At 41.4% G+C, this 19,127-nt stretch overlaps 1 protein-coding gene across 1 annotated transcript in view; it reads right to left on the minus strand.

Moving 5' to 3' along the window:
• Positions 1-19,127, minus strand: part of JAKMIP3 (Janus kinase and microtubule interacting protein 3) — a 776,485-nt gene that overhangs the window by 94,655 nt on the left and 662,703 nt on the right. The window contains exon 10 of the mRNA XM_086922542.1: positions 9,299-9,415. Coding sequence (XP_086778668.1) covers positions 9,299-9,415 — 117 coding nt within the window. The remainder of the gene's footprint in view (positions 1-9,298; positions 9,416-19,127) is intronic.

Raw genomic sequence — 19,127 nt, forward strand, 5'->3', positions numbered from 1 at the left:
GTTTATTGGTTATATATGTATTCCTTCTATGAAAGGGGAAGCATGGCAAGTTGAGGCATTAAAACTGACTTTATTTTTTCAGACCTAAAATATATGCAAATGGCACTGGTTGGGTGAAAACCTACTGCCTTTCCAAAGGGGGTCCCATGAAACTATACAGCTACAGTACATCAAGAGGAGTTTTCACTCCACCTGAAAAGTTTTTGTCTCAGAATCTTTTCTTCAAATTCAACAGTAGATGGAAGCTTTGGCAATCAGACAGTCAAGGTACTGTTTGGGCTAGGTGAAGCTTTGGAATTGGTGAAAATTTATATTTCACGCTCGTGAGAAGTGGACATCCACATTTTGAGTTCTTTTTAAATATTATCCTTTCACACATTTATCCAATTTAGCATTTTTTGCAATGAATTTATTGGAACGAAGCATTTCTGAAGTATTCAATACTTGCTCAGAAAGAACATGATTAGAACTAGACTCTTCGATTCATGGATATGAGCAAAAAGATACCATCAGAGTTTTCCCACATTTTTAATATGTTTTAAATTTTAATTTGACCAGAACTGAATATATCAAGCAATCTGTACACAACCCATGGAGGGCATATTTGGGAAAGCAATCCATAACTTATATCCTGATGACCTGTGGAAAACTCAACTACCAAAGTACTGATCATGGAACAAGCAAAATTATTATTGTAAAGATTATCAAATGGCATAATAGAAAAGCATATGTTGTTGACCTTATCATAATTTAAGCAAAGGCAGACATATCTGAGCCTTACAATGTCTTACAACAGAAGGGCAAGTGTCAGGCTCAGATTCTGTTTTTCCCACTCTTGAATTTTCAATCGGGACGTAGAAAAGTTGGGGTAATCCTGAATGCTGTATAGGTTCTGCTAAGGAAATAGCACTTCTATACATTGGTGGCATTTGTCAGAGTCTGTTCACTGCTCTTGAAATTTACTGAGTTAACATTTTATTTGTCTTGAATTAGGAAATGTACAAAGAAAGTTGATCCACAATCAACAAGGTATTTTTCAAAACGTTTTCACTCATTCAAAGATTAGCTTTGTAAAATGTTGTGCACCTTCTTGATGAATGTATTTTTATACAGCATTACTATCTTCTTTGTCATTGTGTGAATAATGCTATTTTATATTCTGTCACAGGTGGCTCTCTGTGACTTAAGCTTATTTTTTATGCTTTGGAATGATTTAAATTAATCACATAAAAATGTCATTATGAATGAACTAGATAATTTTCCTTACAAGTTCTAGAGGGTGCCTCAAAAGGGTAATGTCCTTTAAAGTTAGTGATGCATTCTTATAAAATTATTAACCTGTACTATGGTGAGTTACTTGATCTACCACAGCTGGGGACAAGTTAATTTTTAATGTACAGTGTTATTAAATCAGTAAGAGAAGTTTAAAGCACAAAGTTGTAAAAGTTGAGCCATGTGATAATTAATAATATTATTAGGTTTTTGTTTAGCTAACTTACATTCATTTGAGATATGGATGATCTATTTAGCCTAATAACAAGTAACTTAGATTTTGCACAGCCTGATGGGCAGAAAAAATGAATTTTATTAAAGACATATCTGCTTTATTGCCAGCTCACGGCAGAAACAAGTGAAGAATATAGAACTTCAAAAGCATTCTAATAAGGTATAAAAAAGAAGCTGCATCTCACAAGATAAGTACAGTCCTTTCTACTGTAATATCATATCTGCTTTATTAATTGTACCTTACCCCCTCCCTCCCTCTCCTTTCAGGAAGAGTAACCTTTAGCTTCTTTTAATTGATATCTCAATTATCTGTTATTGAGTTAATACCTGCCTTACTGTTTTTTTTCTCTAGGGAGGAGGGTGGTTTTCCTATGTGTAGCATTTTTTGTATAGGACTGGGCATGAGGCTCTCCCACCTCAGTACCCAACACATCCTTGTATTTCTTTCTGCTCTTTAAGGACGATAAAGTTGTGTTTACAGTGGGCCAGCTTTCTTTGAAAAAGCCGGTTCCGCACTTTTTCTCAAAGCGGGCTGCATTTCTTTGAAAAATCTGGGGCCGCACTCCTATTGCCGCGCTCTGTGAGGTAATCCCTCCTCACAAGATGTTTTCCCTTGAAGACCAGCACGCAGAGGACACCTTTCGCTAAGGCTGGTCGTGTATGTGAGGTGACTCAGCTCATGGCAGTCGCCTTGCGGAGTCACCTCGCTGTTGCTGGCTTACCTGCACAGCCTCGGTCCGGAGCCCCTCTTTCCCCATAGATGCTGCCAGCAGTCCTCCCTCCTCAGTGGCTGCCAGCTTACTCAAAATAGTTCAGCGGTGCAACACCTATCGAACGCACCACCCAAAACCAATTAATACAACCAAAGAAAGGGAAGAAAATAGGGGCATAAAATAGAAAGAGAACATTACAAGTGAAGGAAAGGCCTTTAGCAGACGGCCAAGCACGCTCTGTGCATGCTAGTGGCCATTTTATCAGCTTGGGATAAACTGGCGAACACACTGGTGGGGCCAGTTTAACTTGTTGGGTAATCTTATGGAATTCTGGCAGTTGTAGTCCAACCAACTGTGGGAACAGCTATTTTGCCTCTGAGCCCTAGTAATTTGATAATTAGTTATCCATTGATTATGCCCCTTGAATATGTAGGAAACACTGTGGAGGATAGGTTGGAAGAGTTTATAAACAAAACCCTGGATAAGGTAATAGGGTCACTGGATGAGACAACTAATACAAAATTGGAAGTGCTCTCTTAGAAATAATGGGCAGATGCTGGAACAGGACACCCTGAGGGGGCAGATGGGGCAGTTAAAGCTCAGAGAAATAGGGCTGCAGGGGAAAGCCTGCATAAAGAAGTAAAAAAGCCCAAAGACTCAAACAAAAAGATAACCCGCAAAGGCGGTGAAATGGAGGGTGCCTGGGGCACTACAGATGGGCAAGAAAAACATCCAGATATTCTTATTCCCATTGATAGCGATGAAGGTTTGTAGGACAAAATTAACCTTCCTATTCCTATATTGTAGAGATGGAGGTGAGAAATATGGAAATGACTGACGAGGCATCAAAAGCCTCTGGCTCTAAAATGTGCATTGTGGACCTCTTCGGGGAAAGTATGTTTGACCCACTCCTCATCAAACATCCCTTGTCTCCGGAATGGCTCCATCTCAACACATTGCCGAGTACCTTTCCTTTTGGCTTCAGAAGTAAATTCCGAAAGAGGTAAGGTCTAGTCTAAGATCTGAGTGCCAAGGCCCCTACCTCCCGAATAAGGTCACTTCACGAGGCACGGTGCTCGTGTGCTCATGACGAGCTGAGCTCGTCATGACCACACCCAGTTTTATTATGGCCCAGCACAGGAGAAGAATATCTCAAGCATCGATGAGGCTAAGGATTTGCCCCAATGGGCACAGAGAGCCATCTGCCTCGTAGGGAGCACGAACACCGCACTCTCAAATGAGTGGAGAAAATAATTTTACTTAAAATCCACCCTTCACTAGTCAAATTGGCCAGTAAGGAAGGAGGACCTACCTCTCAGGGATTACTCTTTGATGATGACTTCATAAGGGATATGGCCCAGTACCTGGGATGTTTTAGATCAATACAAAAATCCCAGGGCTGGGAGATCACGGGTTCGTTCCTTGGCCGTGGCCAAGCTTCATCAACACCCTAGCTAGACCGTGCTGCAGGGTTACCGCGTTCACCTTTCGCCACTCCTTCAACCTTCTACACCCAGAAACAGAGATTTCACAGGGGACGCTGGAAAGGGGATCAAAAACAGAGAGGTTTTTCAACAAGTAAGGGCTATGACAGACCCTTCAGATACCCCTAAAGAGGTGGTAGGCGGACTGGCCCTATTTTGTGGAAAGTGGAATTTAGTTAGTCATGATGCGTGGGTCTTGAAAACAGTCAAGGGATACAAGATCAAATGTATCAAATGTATAAAAAAGTCTAAGGCAGCCTACTTTGCTGGACAAATTCAGGGGGCGGAAAACTCCGCCAAGGAACTTTTCGGCATCTATAAATCCCTGACTTCGGTAAATGCACCTACAGAGCTGGAGAGCTGCTCTACGGAGTCATGTGACCGGATTGCCGATTACTTCTCTGCGAAAGTAGAGAAGATCTACTCGACCTTCCCTATTCGGTCGACAGGGTCTGACCTGGAGGTAGCAATGGGGGACACAGAGACGGCAGGGTGTATTACATACTATTGCACCCCTCCTCTTGAGGAACTATTAGCGGTGTGCCGCTCTGTTACATCAGGGTCCCCGTGGGATCCGGTGTCGCCAAAACGCTTGGCAGACAGTCTGGAAGTCCTGGAGCCTTATATAAGGCACATCCTCGACGTATCTTTCGGATCAGGAAAGCTGCCGGACGGGTGGAAACAGGCGGTGGTGCTCCCGCTCCGGAAGAAACCCCACTTAGGCTTCGAGGTATTGGAAAATCTGAGGCCCATCTCCCTCCTGCCTTTTCTGTCAAAAGTGGCGGAAAAGGTGGTCAATACCCAAATTATGAAGCACGTGGAAGAAAGGGGACTGCTCCATGCGACGCAGTTTGGCTTTAGGCCACGACACTCCACCGAGTCCGCCCTTCTCATGGCCACGGAACATCTGAGAGAGGGCGTGGATGCAGGCCAAACGATGGCTCTGATCCTGTTGGACCTCAGCGCGGCGTTCGACACTGTAGCACATAACATCTTGCTTCACTGTCTAAACAGAGGTGGCATCTCTGGCACCGCGCTGAGATGGATCCAAGACTTTCTCAATGGGAGAAGCTTTCGAGTCAGGCAGGGAGACTGCTATTCAAAGGGGGTGCCTCTGGGCCAAGGCGTGCCGCAGGGCTCGTCATTGAGCCCAACCCTCTTTAATATGTATGTCGCGCCTGTAGCCTCGATTGTGGAGAGCCATGGCCTCCAACTGGTCTCCTACGCCGATGACACGCAGCTGGTGATCTCCCTATCGCAGGCGCCCTGTCTTGCTGCCGATGGCTTCTGTTCGTGCATGAAATATCTAGCCGAATGGATGGCCAACAACTGCTTGAAGCTGAACAGCAGCAAGACAGAGGTGCTGGTGGTGGGGAGAGCCCAGTCTGCCTGGTCGCCGGCATGGTGGCCTTCCTGCCTTGGACCTACCCCAACCCCGTGCCTAGAGGCGCGCAATTTGGGGGTGTGGTTTGACGTAGGGCTTACATTTGGCCCCCAGATTAATCGGGTGGTGGGAGTCTGTTTCGGGATTCTGAAGAAGCTGAGAAAGGTCCTGGACTTACTCCCGCTTGAAGCACGTCAAACCCTGGTTCATGCCCTGGTGACAGCTAGGTCGGACTATGGGAACCTGCTGCACCTGGGGGCTCCAGAAAAAAGCATGGCCCGCCTGCAAGTGCTGCAGAATGCGGCAGCGCGTCTGATTCTCAGACTGCCTAAAAGGGCGCCTTCTAAGGCGGCCCTCCAGCAGCTACACTGGCTCCCTGTGAGGAGAAGAGTGGAGTATAAAGCCCTCTGCACCTGTCATCGCATCTTGAATGGCAGGGCACCCGCCCCTCTGACGAATTTGATCAAAGCTTACATACCAACACGTGCGCTTAGATCTACAGGGGGCGGCCTACTGAGGATTCCAAGAATTAAGAAGGCCCGCATGGGAGGCAGGTCTTTCAGACACTTGGCGGCAACCAACTGGAACAAACTGCCAACGGACCTGCGTTTGGAACCAGAGGAGGCTAGATTCCGTGCAAAACTAAAAACTTATCTCTATACTAAATAATGGCCCGCGTAGTTTCCTGTGTTCCCTGTCATCTGCCTATTCCCACTTTTAGCGCGTGGACACGCCGGTGTGCGTAATCGCAGCGCTTTACAAATGTCCCAATAATAATAATAATAATAATAAGTACACCAATACAAATGAATATTCCTCTGAAAATGTTTTTTTTACAGGAGGATTTGATCCTAGTTTCACAGGAGGTAGAGGATTTATTGACCAAATGGGTAATTCGAGTGGGAACAGAGTCAGGTTTTGTCAGCAATATTTTTCTAGTGGAGAAGAAGGACAAAAGGCCTGAGGCCGGTGGTAAATTTGAAAGAGCTGAACGAATGTGTGGTATACCACCATTTCAAAATGTAAGGAGTACATCAAAGAAGAGATGTATTAAGAAAAGGGGGTTGACTAACTCTGTTAGACCTAAAGGATGCATATATAACTATCCAAATTTGGCCCTCACGTCACAAATGTCTTCAATTTACTTGGAAGGGCAAACTTTGGCAGTTTTGCATTCTCCCTTTCGGGCTTTCCTTGGCCCCATGGTGCTTCGCCAAGTTTCTTTGTCCTGTAGTGGGGTGGCTCAGGGCAAGGGGAGTATGACTAGTTATATACCCTGACAATATTGTAATAATGGCTCCAGAGAGGTGGTTTCATGTCATACAGACCTTATAATACACTTACTAGAACACCTGAGTTTTGTTATATTCAGGAAAAAATCTAGCCTGGCACCAAGCTAGGAGACACCGTTCTTGGGTTTTGTCATAAACACAATGAAGGCAGAATTAAACTTACCAGGGGAAAAGCTAAGGAAGCTTTGCAAGCAATTGAGGAAAATGTTATTGAAGAAGGAGTTTCCCTTGAGAGCTTTAGCAAGCATCCTGGGGCTTCTGTCTTCCATCATCCAAGCAATTTATCTAGGTTGCAGTAATTATTGGGCACTCCAAAGACTCAAAACAAGAACTTTGAGAAAAACTCAATCTTAACCTCAAATATTGTCTTTGGACCTGGACTCAAAGAAGTAACTATTATGGCGGCTAAGGATCATAGAATCATGGAATGGCAGATCCATTTTTGGAGAGGAGCCAGAGATGGTGGTAAAATCGGCCGCAAGTTTAGAAGGATGGAGTGCGAGATGTGGCAACTCATCAGAAGGGGGACGCTGGACACATCAGGAGAAGGAGTTGCAGATCAGCTGATTTGAATTGATGGCAGGTTCATTTGCAATTTGTTGCTTCACCAAGAACTTAATGGTGTGTTCTGTGATGTTACGTATGGACAATGTAGCTGTGGTTATATACGTCAACAAGATAGGAGGTCCTCACTGCAAGGGGCTTGTCGATTTAGTTATGGTCTTTTGGGGTTGCTGCTTAAGCAAGGGCATTTTGGTAGTGGCAGAACATATTCCTTGATTAGGCAATGGTGTGGCAGATTGGTTTTCACAGAATTTCAGAGATTCCATCAATTGGAAGTTGAACAGGGAAACTTTCCTCAGTATTCAGATGAAATGGGGCCCTTCAGGATGAATCTCTTTGCAGACAGACTGAACACTCAATTGTCTAAATTTTTCAGCTTGAGGCCGGACCCTGAGGCCTGGGGAATGAATGCCTTCCTTCAAAATTGGAGGGATCTAGCGCCTTATGCTTTCCCTCCGTTTGCCAAGCTACCAAGACTACTATTACACGTACGCCGGAATAAAGAAATCACAGTAGTGATAATACCTCTTTGGAGGTCACAGGCTTGGTTCCCAATCTTGCTAGAAATGAAAATAGACTTACCAATCATAATTCCGACTTTCACTGAAGTAATTATAGGCCCAGAAGGAGAGTCACACACTCTTTGTAGAGCAAGGATTATGACACTGATGACCTGGAGGATTTCAGGAGGCAGTGGCAGATTCCAGGCCTTTCGGCAGATGCTTTCACACTCATATCGGAGCCATGGGAACTGGCACAAGGAAAGCAAATTGACTTGGGAGAAATGAGTTTGGTGGTGTCCTCAACAAAATTACAATCCAATTTTAACTGATTCAGAACATGTGGTTAATAACTTATGAAAATTGCTCTCATCAGTTCTCTCCTATAGAACAGTTTATCTTTACTGATCAGCTAAAGCAGCAGGTCATTGTTTAGTGGACGGAATCTCTGTAGGTCAGAGTTTTGCCAAGAAAATCATCTGAAGTATGCGGGTAATAAACCAACCTACTGTGAAATGCAATGGTCTATGGAAACTTAGGGATGTTCTACAGGTCATAGTGAGTTGGTTTGAGAATACTGGTCTATCCCTGAAAACTTATCTCTCATAAACCTACTGTTTTACTCTACCTGGTATCGTTTAGATGGACTTCAGATGTGAAGGCATTGGATATCACCACCAGGGCCTATCAACTTGAAGGGGTTTGTTTTTATTTGAAAAGGAGAACAAAAACCATGTCGACCTCTGCTTTCTACCCTTTCTTTACACAGAATGAAAGACTTTGCGTAGCGAAATGCTTGATGGAATATGAGAGGAGCACTGAGAGTCTAAGAGGAAATATAGAATAAATGTTAATATCCCATAGATGCCCGCATAAAGCTGTTTTTCCCCCACCTTAGCAAGTTGGCTGACGGAGGTGATCAGAGAAGCCGGTGTGGATGTCTCAATGTTTGAAGCACACACTCTTAGGGGTGCTTCAGCTTCTAAAGCGTTCATATTGGGGGGAGGTCCGCAAGATATCCTTAGGGCTGCAGATTGGTCCAATGAAAATGTGTTTAAAAGTTGTTAATTTAGACCTGTAGCACAATTGATAATATGTTAAATGCACTTTAAACTTGCATAATGTTCATTCAATCAATCAATCAATAAATTGTAAGCGGGCTACTCACCAGTGAATGTCTCAAGGCGCTGAGTGTCATGCCATTAAATTTAGACTTTTCACAGCCTTGTGGGCAGAAATTCTAGATTTTATTAAATACAAAGAGGCTAAAATTATCCATCTACATTATTACCCTCCCTAGTGAGGTTAAAGTTACTTTATCTCAAAATATGTTTTTTTTTTCTTTCAGACTAAGAGATTTTCCATTGATGGAATTTACGTTCGGAAGTAAAAGTTCTTAGTAGTTACCTTGTTTGCAATGCCAAAGAGGGAGAACACTACATGTGGGGGGACTATATACATTTTAATTAGAATGTTAATGAAGTTCTATATTCTTTAATTGTTGCTGCTGTGAGCTGGCAATAAAGGAGATTTACATCATCTTAGCCTCCATGTCTTTAATAAAATCTACATTTCCTGCCAACCAGGCTGTGAACAATCTAAATTAATTGTGGTACGGCTAAATAGATCATCCAAATCTCAAATTAATTTAGGTTAAATGAACAAAACAGAATAATTTTATGGCGGGTCTACCAGTGTAATTAACTTTGATTTTTTGAATTTAGGGTATATGTTTTTGGGATTGATTGTGCTCCTCAACATGTATGTTTAATGCAACTATGACAACTATTTACTATGATGCTGCATGCCGTAACAAATCCATACAAAATACTATGCAAGTAAATTCAAACAATACCTCTTCAACATCGTCATCTGGAGTGCAGGGAGTTCGATCAGTTTGATATGAAATGGAAGAACCATCTGAATCGAGAGAAGCTTCTTCATCATAGCCAAAGAATGTCTCTACGACTGGCTGCAACGCAAAATGTAATATGTAAGTGACACTAAACAGCATAAATGCATCAATATGTAATATACATACAAAGATACCAGGATACAGTGAACTGGGATCATAGTTAGGCTGTCCAGTTTTAGGTTTAAACATACAATAACTGATAAAACCCCACTGAAAGCGAAACAGCCCTCACCAGTGAAACATATAAGCACTGACAAAACACCTGCACAACCACAAACTAAATGCCATTCAAAGAAAGGAAAAAGAGAGTGAAAGTCATGTTTTTTCTTCCTGATGGGCCCAATACAATATCACTTTGTTATACAAGCTAGCAGTAAGAAAGTCTGGGCTAACAATTTTCTGCTTGGGTTTTGTTGTTTAGAGATGCCACTAAAATATTGTTTCTTCTTCCTATTGTTTTTTTCAGTTTTGTGGTCTTTGGTCTAAAGATGTAGGCTTTAGAAGCATATTTTAGGTCTTGTTTAATTATTTTAACTGTAGAGAATCAGGAAATATCAAAATCACATTTGATATTTTGGCTGCGTTTGATTCTTTCACTGATAGGTAAAATGGCTGGTTTCATAAGACTCTTTTCTAATATGTGTCATCACATTTACCCACAGAGAATGGGTAAAACCCCTTAATACATCAGCCCCCAGTTTCTAGTAAGTAAGTATTGATAGAAGGTGAATTTCCAACACCTCAGGCTTTAAACATTCAATGCAGGGTATAGTGACTAGTATATGTGAAAAGAGCGCTACCACCAAGCATCTGGGATAGTGGTGAAACATGACACCAGACTTTTGGAAAACATGGAACACAGTGTCACTTGGAATGCTCTGCAAAAAAGGTTCTTTGCAAGTTCAACAAAGATTATAGTGATAATTTTTGTATTTGCAGTGATTCAGCTATGTATATGAAAGGTGTTTTTTATGGCATGAAAATGTGAAACCACCATTTAGAAGCTGAAAACAGGAAATCCTAACCATAATACATAAAGTGAAGAAGTCCTAGTTTTGAGTTTTCCAGTACTTTCCTTTCTCGCGTTATGGAGGTTGTGTCAACTGCAAGACATTTGTGAAGTGCTCCGAATATAGAGCCAGATGTATCAATCATATTCTCAATCTAGAGATGGGCTTGTGCACACTGACTGGCTTGTGAATGGGGCTACAACTTGTGATGCAACCTATATATTGAAAATTCTCTGTTCACAGAGGGTCAGAAAATGACCTGCCTAAAGCAGGGGCGGCTCAGGGGTGGCTCCTCCATTAAGGAGGAGGAACATCGCCCCACTGCTGAAACCAGCAGACGCATGTAAAATAAAATAATAATAAAGCAATTAGTAAAACTGCTTTATTTTCATTTTATTTTACTCCAGAGCCACAGCCGAGTTTTGAAGGCAGGGCCATCACCAGCAGGAAGAGTGGTGGGCACAGGGGCACTGTAAGTGCGCCTGTGGGTTTGGCGAGCCGTCTTGGATATTGCTAGGCTGTTGCTTGGAGATTTCAGCAGGGCTCAGGAGCAGAGGCTTCCAGTCCCTGCTGGAGCGTGGAACCAGCCCGCTCTGCCCAATGCCTATGCTTTGCTCATGCTGATTAATACCAGCAGGAGAGCAGCATCTGGATTGGCGCAGGTGAATCTAGGAGCCTGTGTGAGCATGGTCAGAGCTGAAGAGGTGGCAAGGCGATAGACGTCAAGATGCAGGAAAGTTTTGTTTTTATGTGTTTTTATCCCCTGCGCTGTCCCACCGATTTACCCTGCTAGCGGCTGCCACTGGCCTAAAGAAAAATAATTAGACAGGTTACAATTTGTGACTCAATGTGAATGGTGACAATACAGTACTTAATTTGAATTGCATTGCCAGCTATCCACAGTGTTAAGTGTTTTAATGCTTAACGCTGCAACATTTGTATGACTTTCCTCCATATGTTGGCACTGTCTGTCTAACTCTAACAAAGCACGTCTTTAACATTAAAAAAACATTTAAAAAGAATAATACCAGTGTGACCAGGTTATTCTTACTGTTTTAGATGAACAGGAATAGTCCGAATTATCACTTTTGTCAGAATTGTTTGGAATGTGATGGTTGGTATGTAGTGCCCATACTGGCATTTCTCAGCGCTGTCAGTGACAATGGATAGGGCAAGCTTTACAGACCTTCTGAGAAATACTGTGAGACCTGGCACTTGTGTTGTTTAAAAATAAAAAACTAGCCTACTCCCGCTGAGGCTACAGACCATAGGAAGGCAAAAGATATTTTGCTATTCTTTTCACCTGGAAATTCAAAAGGTAGGTCACACCTTTGCCTGGGTTATGGCTCAAATGCTTACGGAAAAAGTTATTTTAATATTAAGTTGTAATTCAAATATAAGACAGTAGTAAAAAACTGCTAAAAATGGAAAACACTTTATGAATCAACCCACAATGTGCAGGTACAGAGAATTGGCTTTCACTCCACACTTGGGGATTTATGGAGAAAGCTCTTCTACAGCCATACTTCCTGAAATTTGCAAAAGCCACAGGGTTTCTGACCACAAAATGTGCAAAAGCCGTTAAAGGGCTTTTGCAGACATTTCCAAGCAGCAAATAGGAGGGGGCAGGAAACGGGTGTTCCCATACTCTCTGCAATTTGGAAAGGAATGTATCAATGGTTTGTAACAATGGTGTTACGCAATATAGACATTATTCAGACTTACTTATATCAAGCACCGAATATCAAGGGACAAAATATTGAAAGGTAAGTGCATAGAGTAAGTATAGCTTTACAATTCCTAACTGTACATCTATGTAGCTTGAAGATATAAATACTACCTAGATACACATGTTTGGAGCTAGATATAGAAAATTAAGACTTACCTACCTGTCAATATATTTTACTACTCTGTCCTCAATATTCTGCCCTATCAATTTTGTTGATTTGATATTCAGGGGCACCCTGCTTGTGACTGCAACTACAACCCCCTGATGAGTAACCATTCCCCAAGTTGTGATGGTAACTGATCTGCAAAGGAGAAGGTGTCCCTTTGGAACACCTTCCCATTTGTGAAGGAGCATGTGTTGCCCCTGGAAATGTATGAGTAATTCACACATCAGCCAGTAGTGAGACTCAACTGCTGAAAGGAAATGGTTTATAAATAAGTACTGAATAGCCAAGGTATAAATAACATCTAATACATGAGTAACGCATAACTATTTGTAGAAAAAGCTTTGTGAATTAGAAAACTTTGCTAGGCTATATTTTTCTCAGCTGTATATAAATATTTGTGGATCCACCACCTACAGGTGAAAAGTTCTGCATGCCAAATATCTTCCAGAATTATTGTTCTTATAAAACCTGGTTATGGAGTCTCAAATGGATGCCACAAGCTCAGAGAGCCTCACTGCTATAGAGGCTGAGGCACTATGATAGGGTTATGGATATGCCATACTTGCTCTATTGGTGGTTTGAGAGTGTTTTCTGAATCATGACTGGAAATTCAGGAGCAATTCACACTAAGGGCTCGATTTATATCTTGGCAGTACAGATACTCCATCACCGCGGTAACAGAGTATCTATACCACCAGACTGTGGTCCTCCAACTCCGTCTCAGCAGCGATAAAAGACCTCCAACGGCCCTATGGTGTTAGGGTTATCAGAAACAGACCTCTAATTCCGCCCTCCTAATTTAGAGTGCTGAAATTAGAAGTCAGTTGTCATTGCCACAAAAACCTGGGTGGAAAGGGACAGTAAAAACTGCTACATGTTCCCATCGCCATGGGAGAGAACTATCATGGCAAGTGGATCATTTTATTTTAATTTTCAAAAAGAAAATCCCACTTTGGGATTTTATTTTTTGAAAAACAAACAGTTTGGTACATGACTCTGTCATATTGACAGAGCCGTGCACCAAACTATAAACAGCATTGACAGAAACTGCTCTGATGGTGGTTCCTGCCAATGTTTTCAAAATGACAGTCTGCTAGGTGCCTGTCTAAAAATAAAGCAGGCACCAGGTCTCTAATAGGCAAATTCATGACATGGGGAAGAGGAAGAAAAGAGGGGTGTAAAACGAAAAATTGAGAATGATCTACCCTAGTAATTAGTAAGGGGTTAGAAACGTACATACTTTACATCAAGTAAATATTGATTACCAAGTGCAGCCACAATTAAAAGTAATGTCAGTCACCAAATGTATCAAGCCCTGATCTCTTGACTGGATAGGAGTATTCTGCATCATTCAGAAACTCTGTCCATCACCACCCCCTTTTCCAAAATCGATTTTGTCCACACTATGTGTGGGAGGGTATACTCAGACGTGAGTCCCTTGCTCATTGCACCATCAGGATTCAAGCAAGCCGGGCCGACGACGGCTGAAATGCCAGAAACCGGTCCCCAGAAGCTTGTTTCCTTCCCAGTATAAGAATTGGCTTGGTAGTTTGGTTTGCCCTGTTCCCATCATGCACTGGGACAGGAACAGACTCATTTGCATGTAGCCAGGTTCTGAGCTGGGATGGTGCAGTGAGCTAAAAAACGGTGATGAATCAAGCCCTGATCTCTTGACTGGGTAGGAGTATTCTGCATCATTCAGAAACTGTGTCCATCACCACCCCCTTTTCCAAAATCGATTTTGTGCACACTATGTGTGGGAGGGTATACTCAGACGTGAGTCCCTTGCTCATTGCACCATCAGGATTCAAGCAAGCCGAGCCGACGACTGCTGAAATGCCAGAAACCGGTCCCCGGAAGCTTGTTTCCTTCCTAGTATAAGAATTGGCTTGGTAGTTTGGTTTGCCCTGTTCCCATCATGCACTGGGACAGGAACAGACTAATTTGCATGTAGCCAGGTTCTGAGCTGGGATGGTGAAGTGAGCTAAAAAAAGGTGATGGATCAAGCCCTGATATCTTGACTGGGTAGGAGTATTCTGCATCATTCAGAAACTCTGTCCATCACCACCCCCTTTTCCAAAATCAGTCACCAAATCTATGTCAGCTAAGGCAACCAGGGAACATATCAGTTGTTGGGAGCTCATGTTTTCCATAAAATCACCAAGAGCTGCTAAATCAGAACAGTGAAGAAGTATGAGAATTATAAAGTCTGCAACTTTATCCAAGAGGGCTATATAGCAGAGGCAGAGTATGCTGTGTATTCGGATTAGGAATAAAAGCCAAAGCATCTATAAAGGTATAATCTGATCAGAAGGGCAGAGTTTGGTGACAAAACGTTTTAAATATATTTTATTGATAATCAGGTACACTTTCATGGTTTAGAATATACAAAAAGAAGCATTTACAAGAAATAAAAACAACTCATTATGTTGCCCATTTATAATATAACCTCTTAATTCATATTTGTCAGACAAGTTGCCAGTACAGAATAGTACACTCAATTTATTTATTTATATGATACTGTCTCCCTGGTAGAGTCCTGAATACCCTTGGCTTCCTTTACCGGGCCTACCCTTTGAGCATGCAGTTCCTCTAGTTTCCGAACACGCTCCATTTTTGTGATCTAGCTTCTGAATATAAGGGGGATAGGGAATTTCTACCTTTGGAGAATTAACAACTTTTCAGCTAATAACCTAATAAAAAAGTACTATTGCTGTTTTTGCAACAGACCCAATAAATACGTACAGCTACTGTTCCAACATTAAGTGACAATTGGGGGGAGCAGGATCCTTAGTTACACCCCCTGAAAGTCTGGTTAAATTTTGACTTGCAGTTTTTCACCCAAGAAGGCCATATTATTGTTCGAAAATCAAATAGACATTGGGATCCTATATGGCCCTGTCCTCTTGCGGATGCCGACATCTAAAACATTTATCAGAAGAGGTGGGAAACATCTACTGCAGATGATATGGGATATAATAGTGAGCCAATTTTGATTAGACAGCCATACACTTGACCTTATCTCCTCATACTTACTTTTGGGCTATACGATTAAATCTTCCCCAGCTAGCAAAGTCAATTCTCTCCTCAATATATTGTGAAATCGAGGCAAATGCCATAAGAGCAATTGATTTGGTAAGTAGAAGTATAACGTTTGAAACCAATTTCCTAGCCCAAGCAATTTATTCAAGAAATGCACTTTACTAATATGGTCCTTAGCTGTACTGGACATCTGGATATGAGCCCGAAGATGATCATGAACCTGAAGGTAGGAAAATGCAATATCGGATTAAATATTGGCACTGTTCCCCGTTTTTTTTCTGCCCAGCTAGTAAAAATTTGCCAAGAGTACAATATCCTGCTTTCTTCCATTTCTTAATGGTGCTGTGTTGCAGGGAAAAGCCTAACCACTCACATTTTTTCAAAGGCATCTAGAGATACATCAAGGAGAACTGGTATTCTTCTTGAAGTCGTGTGAACTTATTCACTATTGCTTCAGAAACTTATGTCGGGAGCGACAAAACTTTGTTTAAGCTTTGTTCTCTAAATCTCTAAATAATTGTTTGTTAGCACTTTGCTTTATATATTTTATATTTTTCATACCTTTACACTGGAGTAGGTGCATCCAAATAAAGATTACAACATATACGTTTTCTACTGTGAAAGCCTGTATCTCTTTAACTTTGTTTAACTCTATTTAAGGTGTTTTGCAACTCGTGTTAAATATCTCAGAACACTTCATGCATGGGATTTAAAATACAAGGCATGGATCATCTTGTACTAATGATCGTTTTCCTCAACTAAATTCTGTGAAAATAAATGATAATGCAGATGGCCTACTTTTCATAGGAAACGGCAAGTTCCAAAAACAGCCAGACATGGAGTCTCACTGTTGTTGCTGCACAGGTTACATGCAGATATTTAAGGATCAATAATGTCTGACTCTTACTACTGCGCCATAGTGTCGCAACACAATATACCGCCTCCAAGCTTCTACAGTTTTACAATTAAATATGTCCATGCGATGCAACACATTAAATCATCTAGAGCCCGATGTAGGTGCCCTAATACCGGTCGGAAACGGCCGAATTCGTCCGTTTCCGACCGGTATTACGCTTTCCAGATGTAGGGCATGCATTTACAGAATTGGTATTTTACTGATTCTGTATTTACCGATTCGGTAAAATTACCGAATCGGTAAATACAGACTCGGTAAAATACCGATTCTGTAAATGCAGATGTAGCTGGCACATGTCAGAGTGCCACAGGGCTTTAAGAATCTGTATTTTACCACCCAATCCTATTGGGTGGTAAAATACTGAATACAGGTGTGCAGGCACATGTGTGCATGCACACCAGTGCCATGTGACACACAGACATGCCCTTAGGTCATGTCTGTGTGCCACATGGCACATGTGCCTGAATTCAGGGTGCTAGAGGGTGTCAAAGTGACACCCCATGCACCCTTGGAAAAATCGGTATTTACCGAATCGGTAAATACCGATTCGGTAATGACCATTGATTCCTATGGGCTGCAATGCCCATAGGAATCAATGGGCTTTACCGATTCGGTATTTACAGAATCGGTAAATACCGAATCTTAACGATTCGGTATTTACCGATTCTGAAATACCTACATTTCCCCCCTTCTAATTTACCACTTCTTAAATACCGAATCGGTATGATTCGGTATTTTAGAAGTGGTAATTTAGAATCACCTACATCGGGCCTCTAGGGTGTAGATACAGCTTCAATACTAGTTTGGCTCTTATTTTACATGCTTTAGCACAAACGCTTGACAATACTTTGTAACACGTGTGACAATACTTTGCAACACAAGTGAGGATGTCACTAGTGACAATACTCTGTTGCTGCCACAAGAGGAGGAAAGGTGAATAATGTTGTGTTATGAAGCTTTGACAATACATACCAAAGGATTCACAAATATTATATATGAGTATAGGCTTTCCACGGGGAAGTAGGCTGAGATGATGGCTTTAACCATGAGCCTTGAAATTTCTGCTAGCATTGCCAAAAACAACAAACACAATGCAGATCATTTTTAGGGTAAAGAGCCTAATGTCCATCATAATGAAGTAATGCATATAGGACCATATGGTCTTTGGCAGTAACAAGAGCAGCAGGTATACTGCTCCTAATACAGCCGCTTGGGCTAAGGCACTATAAAAAAAACTAATTAAATGCCACTGTAGTTTTAATTTGTCTATGGCTCAGTTTAGGATCAAGGGCATTGTCGGACATATGAATGTAGCAAGTCATTAAGCACTACATTATAATTGCACATGGGCAGAATGAATTTTTAAAACACGAGTCGCTATATCAGGACAATAAGCAGTTCTCATGTGGAGGACTCCTCCATCGACATCCCACGGTGATACACTAAAACATCAATCGGCAGTGCCTTCATCCTCAGCCTAGTGAACCAATGTATGCACACATTGTGAAAAGAAACACATGTATTCCCAGTCTCATCCCTTTCATGACCAATTAAAGCCCTGAAAATACTTGATTGATTATGCTTTAATAATCTGAAAGGGTGTCGGAATAGCTAATTTCCTGACAAGGCTTAACCACTTCAATAGAATCTTGAGGTTTATAAGCTAATATATTAATAGGAGTTTACCTTATGTGGACATTCTAATATACCCCCAGGATGAAAAAATGACTACTGAAATATATAAGTAACCGACATACAGGAACTCATTGCAACAGTTCTACAGTTACCATCCAGGAGCACTCAAAGAGAATCTATCTGTAGGTCAGTTCCTATGGGTATGTGGAACTGTTTGGATCTTAATACTTTCTCCAAATATGCAGACATTCTCACCAAAGAACCACAATCTTTGTAACTGACACCCATGATCAAGAGAGCTGAAAGTGGACTAAGAATAACAATCGCTAGGCTCTCTTTAAAACACATCCTAATCCCCCTATGATTGGATAGTGTGTCGCCACATATTCAAATTTCCACAACAAAATAAAGAAATTGATTATGAAACACTGGATCACATTAAGTTCAGGAAAAATAGCCTTTAAAAAAAAATATTATTTGCCTTTAAATAGAAACAGAATTTGTACGACATGTTGGTGCAAACATGAATCTGTCTTAAACCATGTTATGGATAGGGCCTAATACAACTTGTAAGCTGCTTCCTTAGTGAACACCATTGAATACACCATGGGAATTACAGCACCTGACAAAATGCAATAGTTAAACAGTTATATATTTGATTAGATGTCTATGCTTTCTATGATGTAGAGAAATGATAAATAGAAAGATCTACACTGGATTCATTGAACACGGAGACTATATAAAATGTAAATGTTCAATAAAGCAACAAACTAATCCCCTTGCACAACAGGGATACACAGAAGATGAGTTGAGGTGGACTGTATTTGACAAACCAGATTTTTATAGCCACTAAAAGACAAATCCAACTTCCCTTTTATTAGAGAACAATGCTGGATTTGCAGATTGCACATGGATAAGTTAGGGCTCAATGATGAGATCCCATGGATATCCTTATCCCAGATGAAGAGATGGTAATAGAGACCTCCCATGGCTGTGTGCACTGACAGGATATGTATAGATATTATACACATATTATCATGGTTGGGAAAGCAAGAACCAGTAATAAAAAATGCAGCCTAATGACTATCTAAGAACAACTTACACCATTAACACACTGACACAACATGATCTCTGATCCAATAACTAACTAACTCAGACAGCAATTCATCTTACTATTAAACTGTTGATATAGATATTGAAATAGACTAGGTTATATCGTTTCTGGGGCAACACAAATACATATTTAATATAACTGTGAGTGTTACATCACC

This window comes from Lissotriton vulgaris, chromosome 5, assembly GCF_964263255.1.
Source record: "Lissotriton vulgaris chromosome 5, aLisVul1.2, whole genome shotgun sequence".
Classification (NCBI taxonomy): domain Eukaryota; kingdom Metazoa; phylum Chordata; class Amphibia; order Caudata; family Salamandridae; genus Lissotriton; species Lissotriton vulgaris.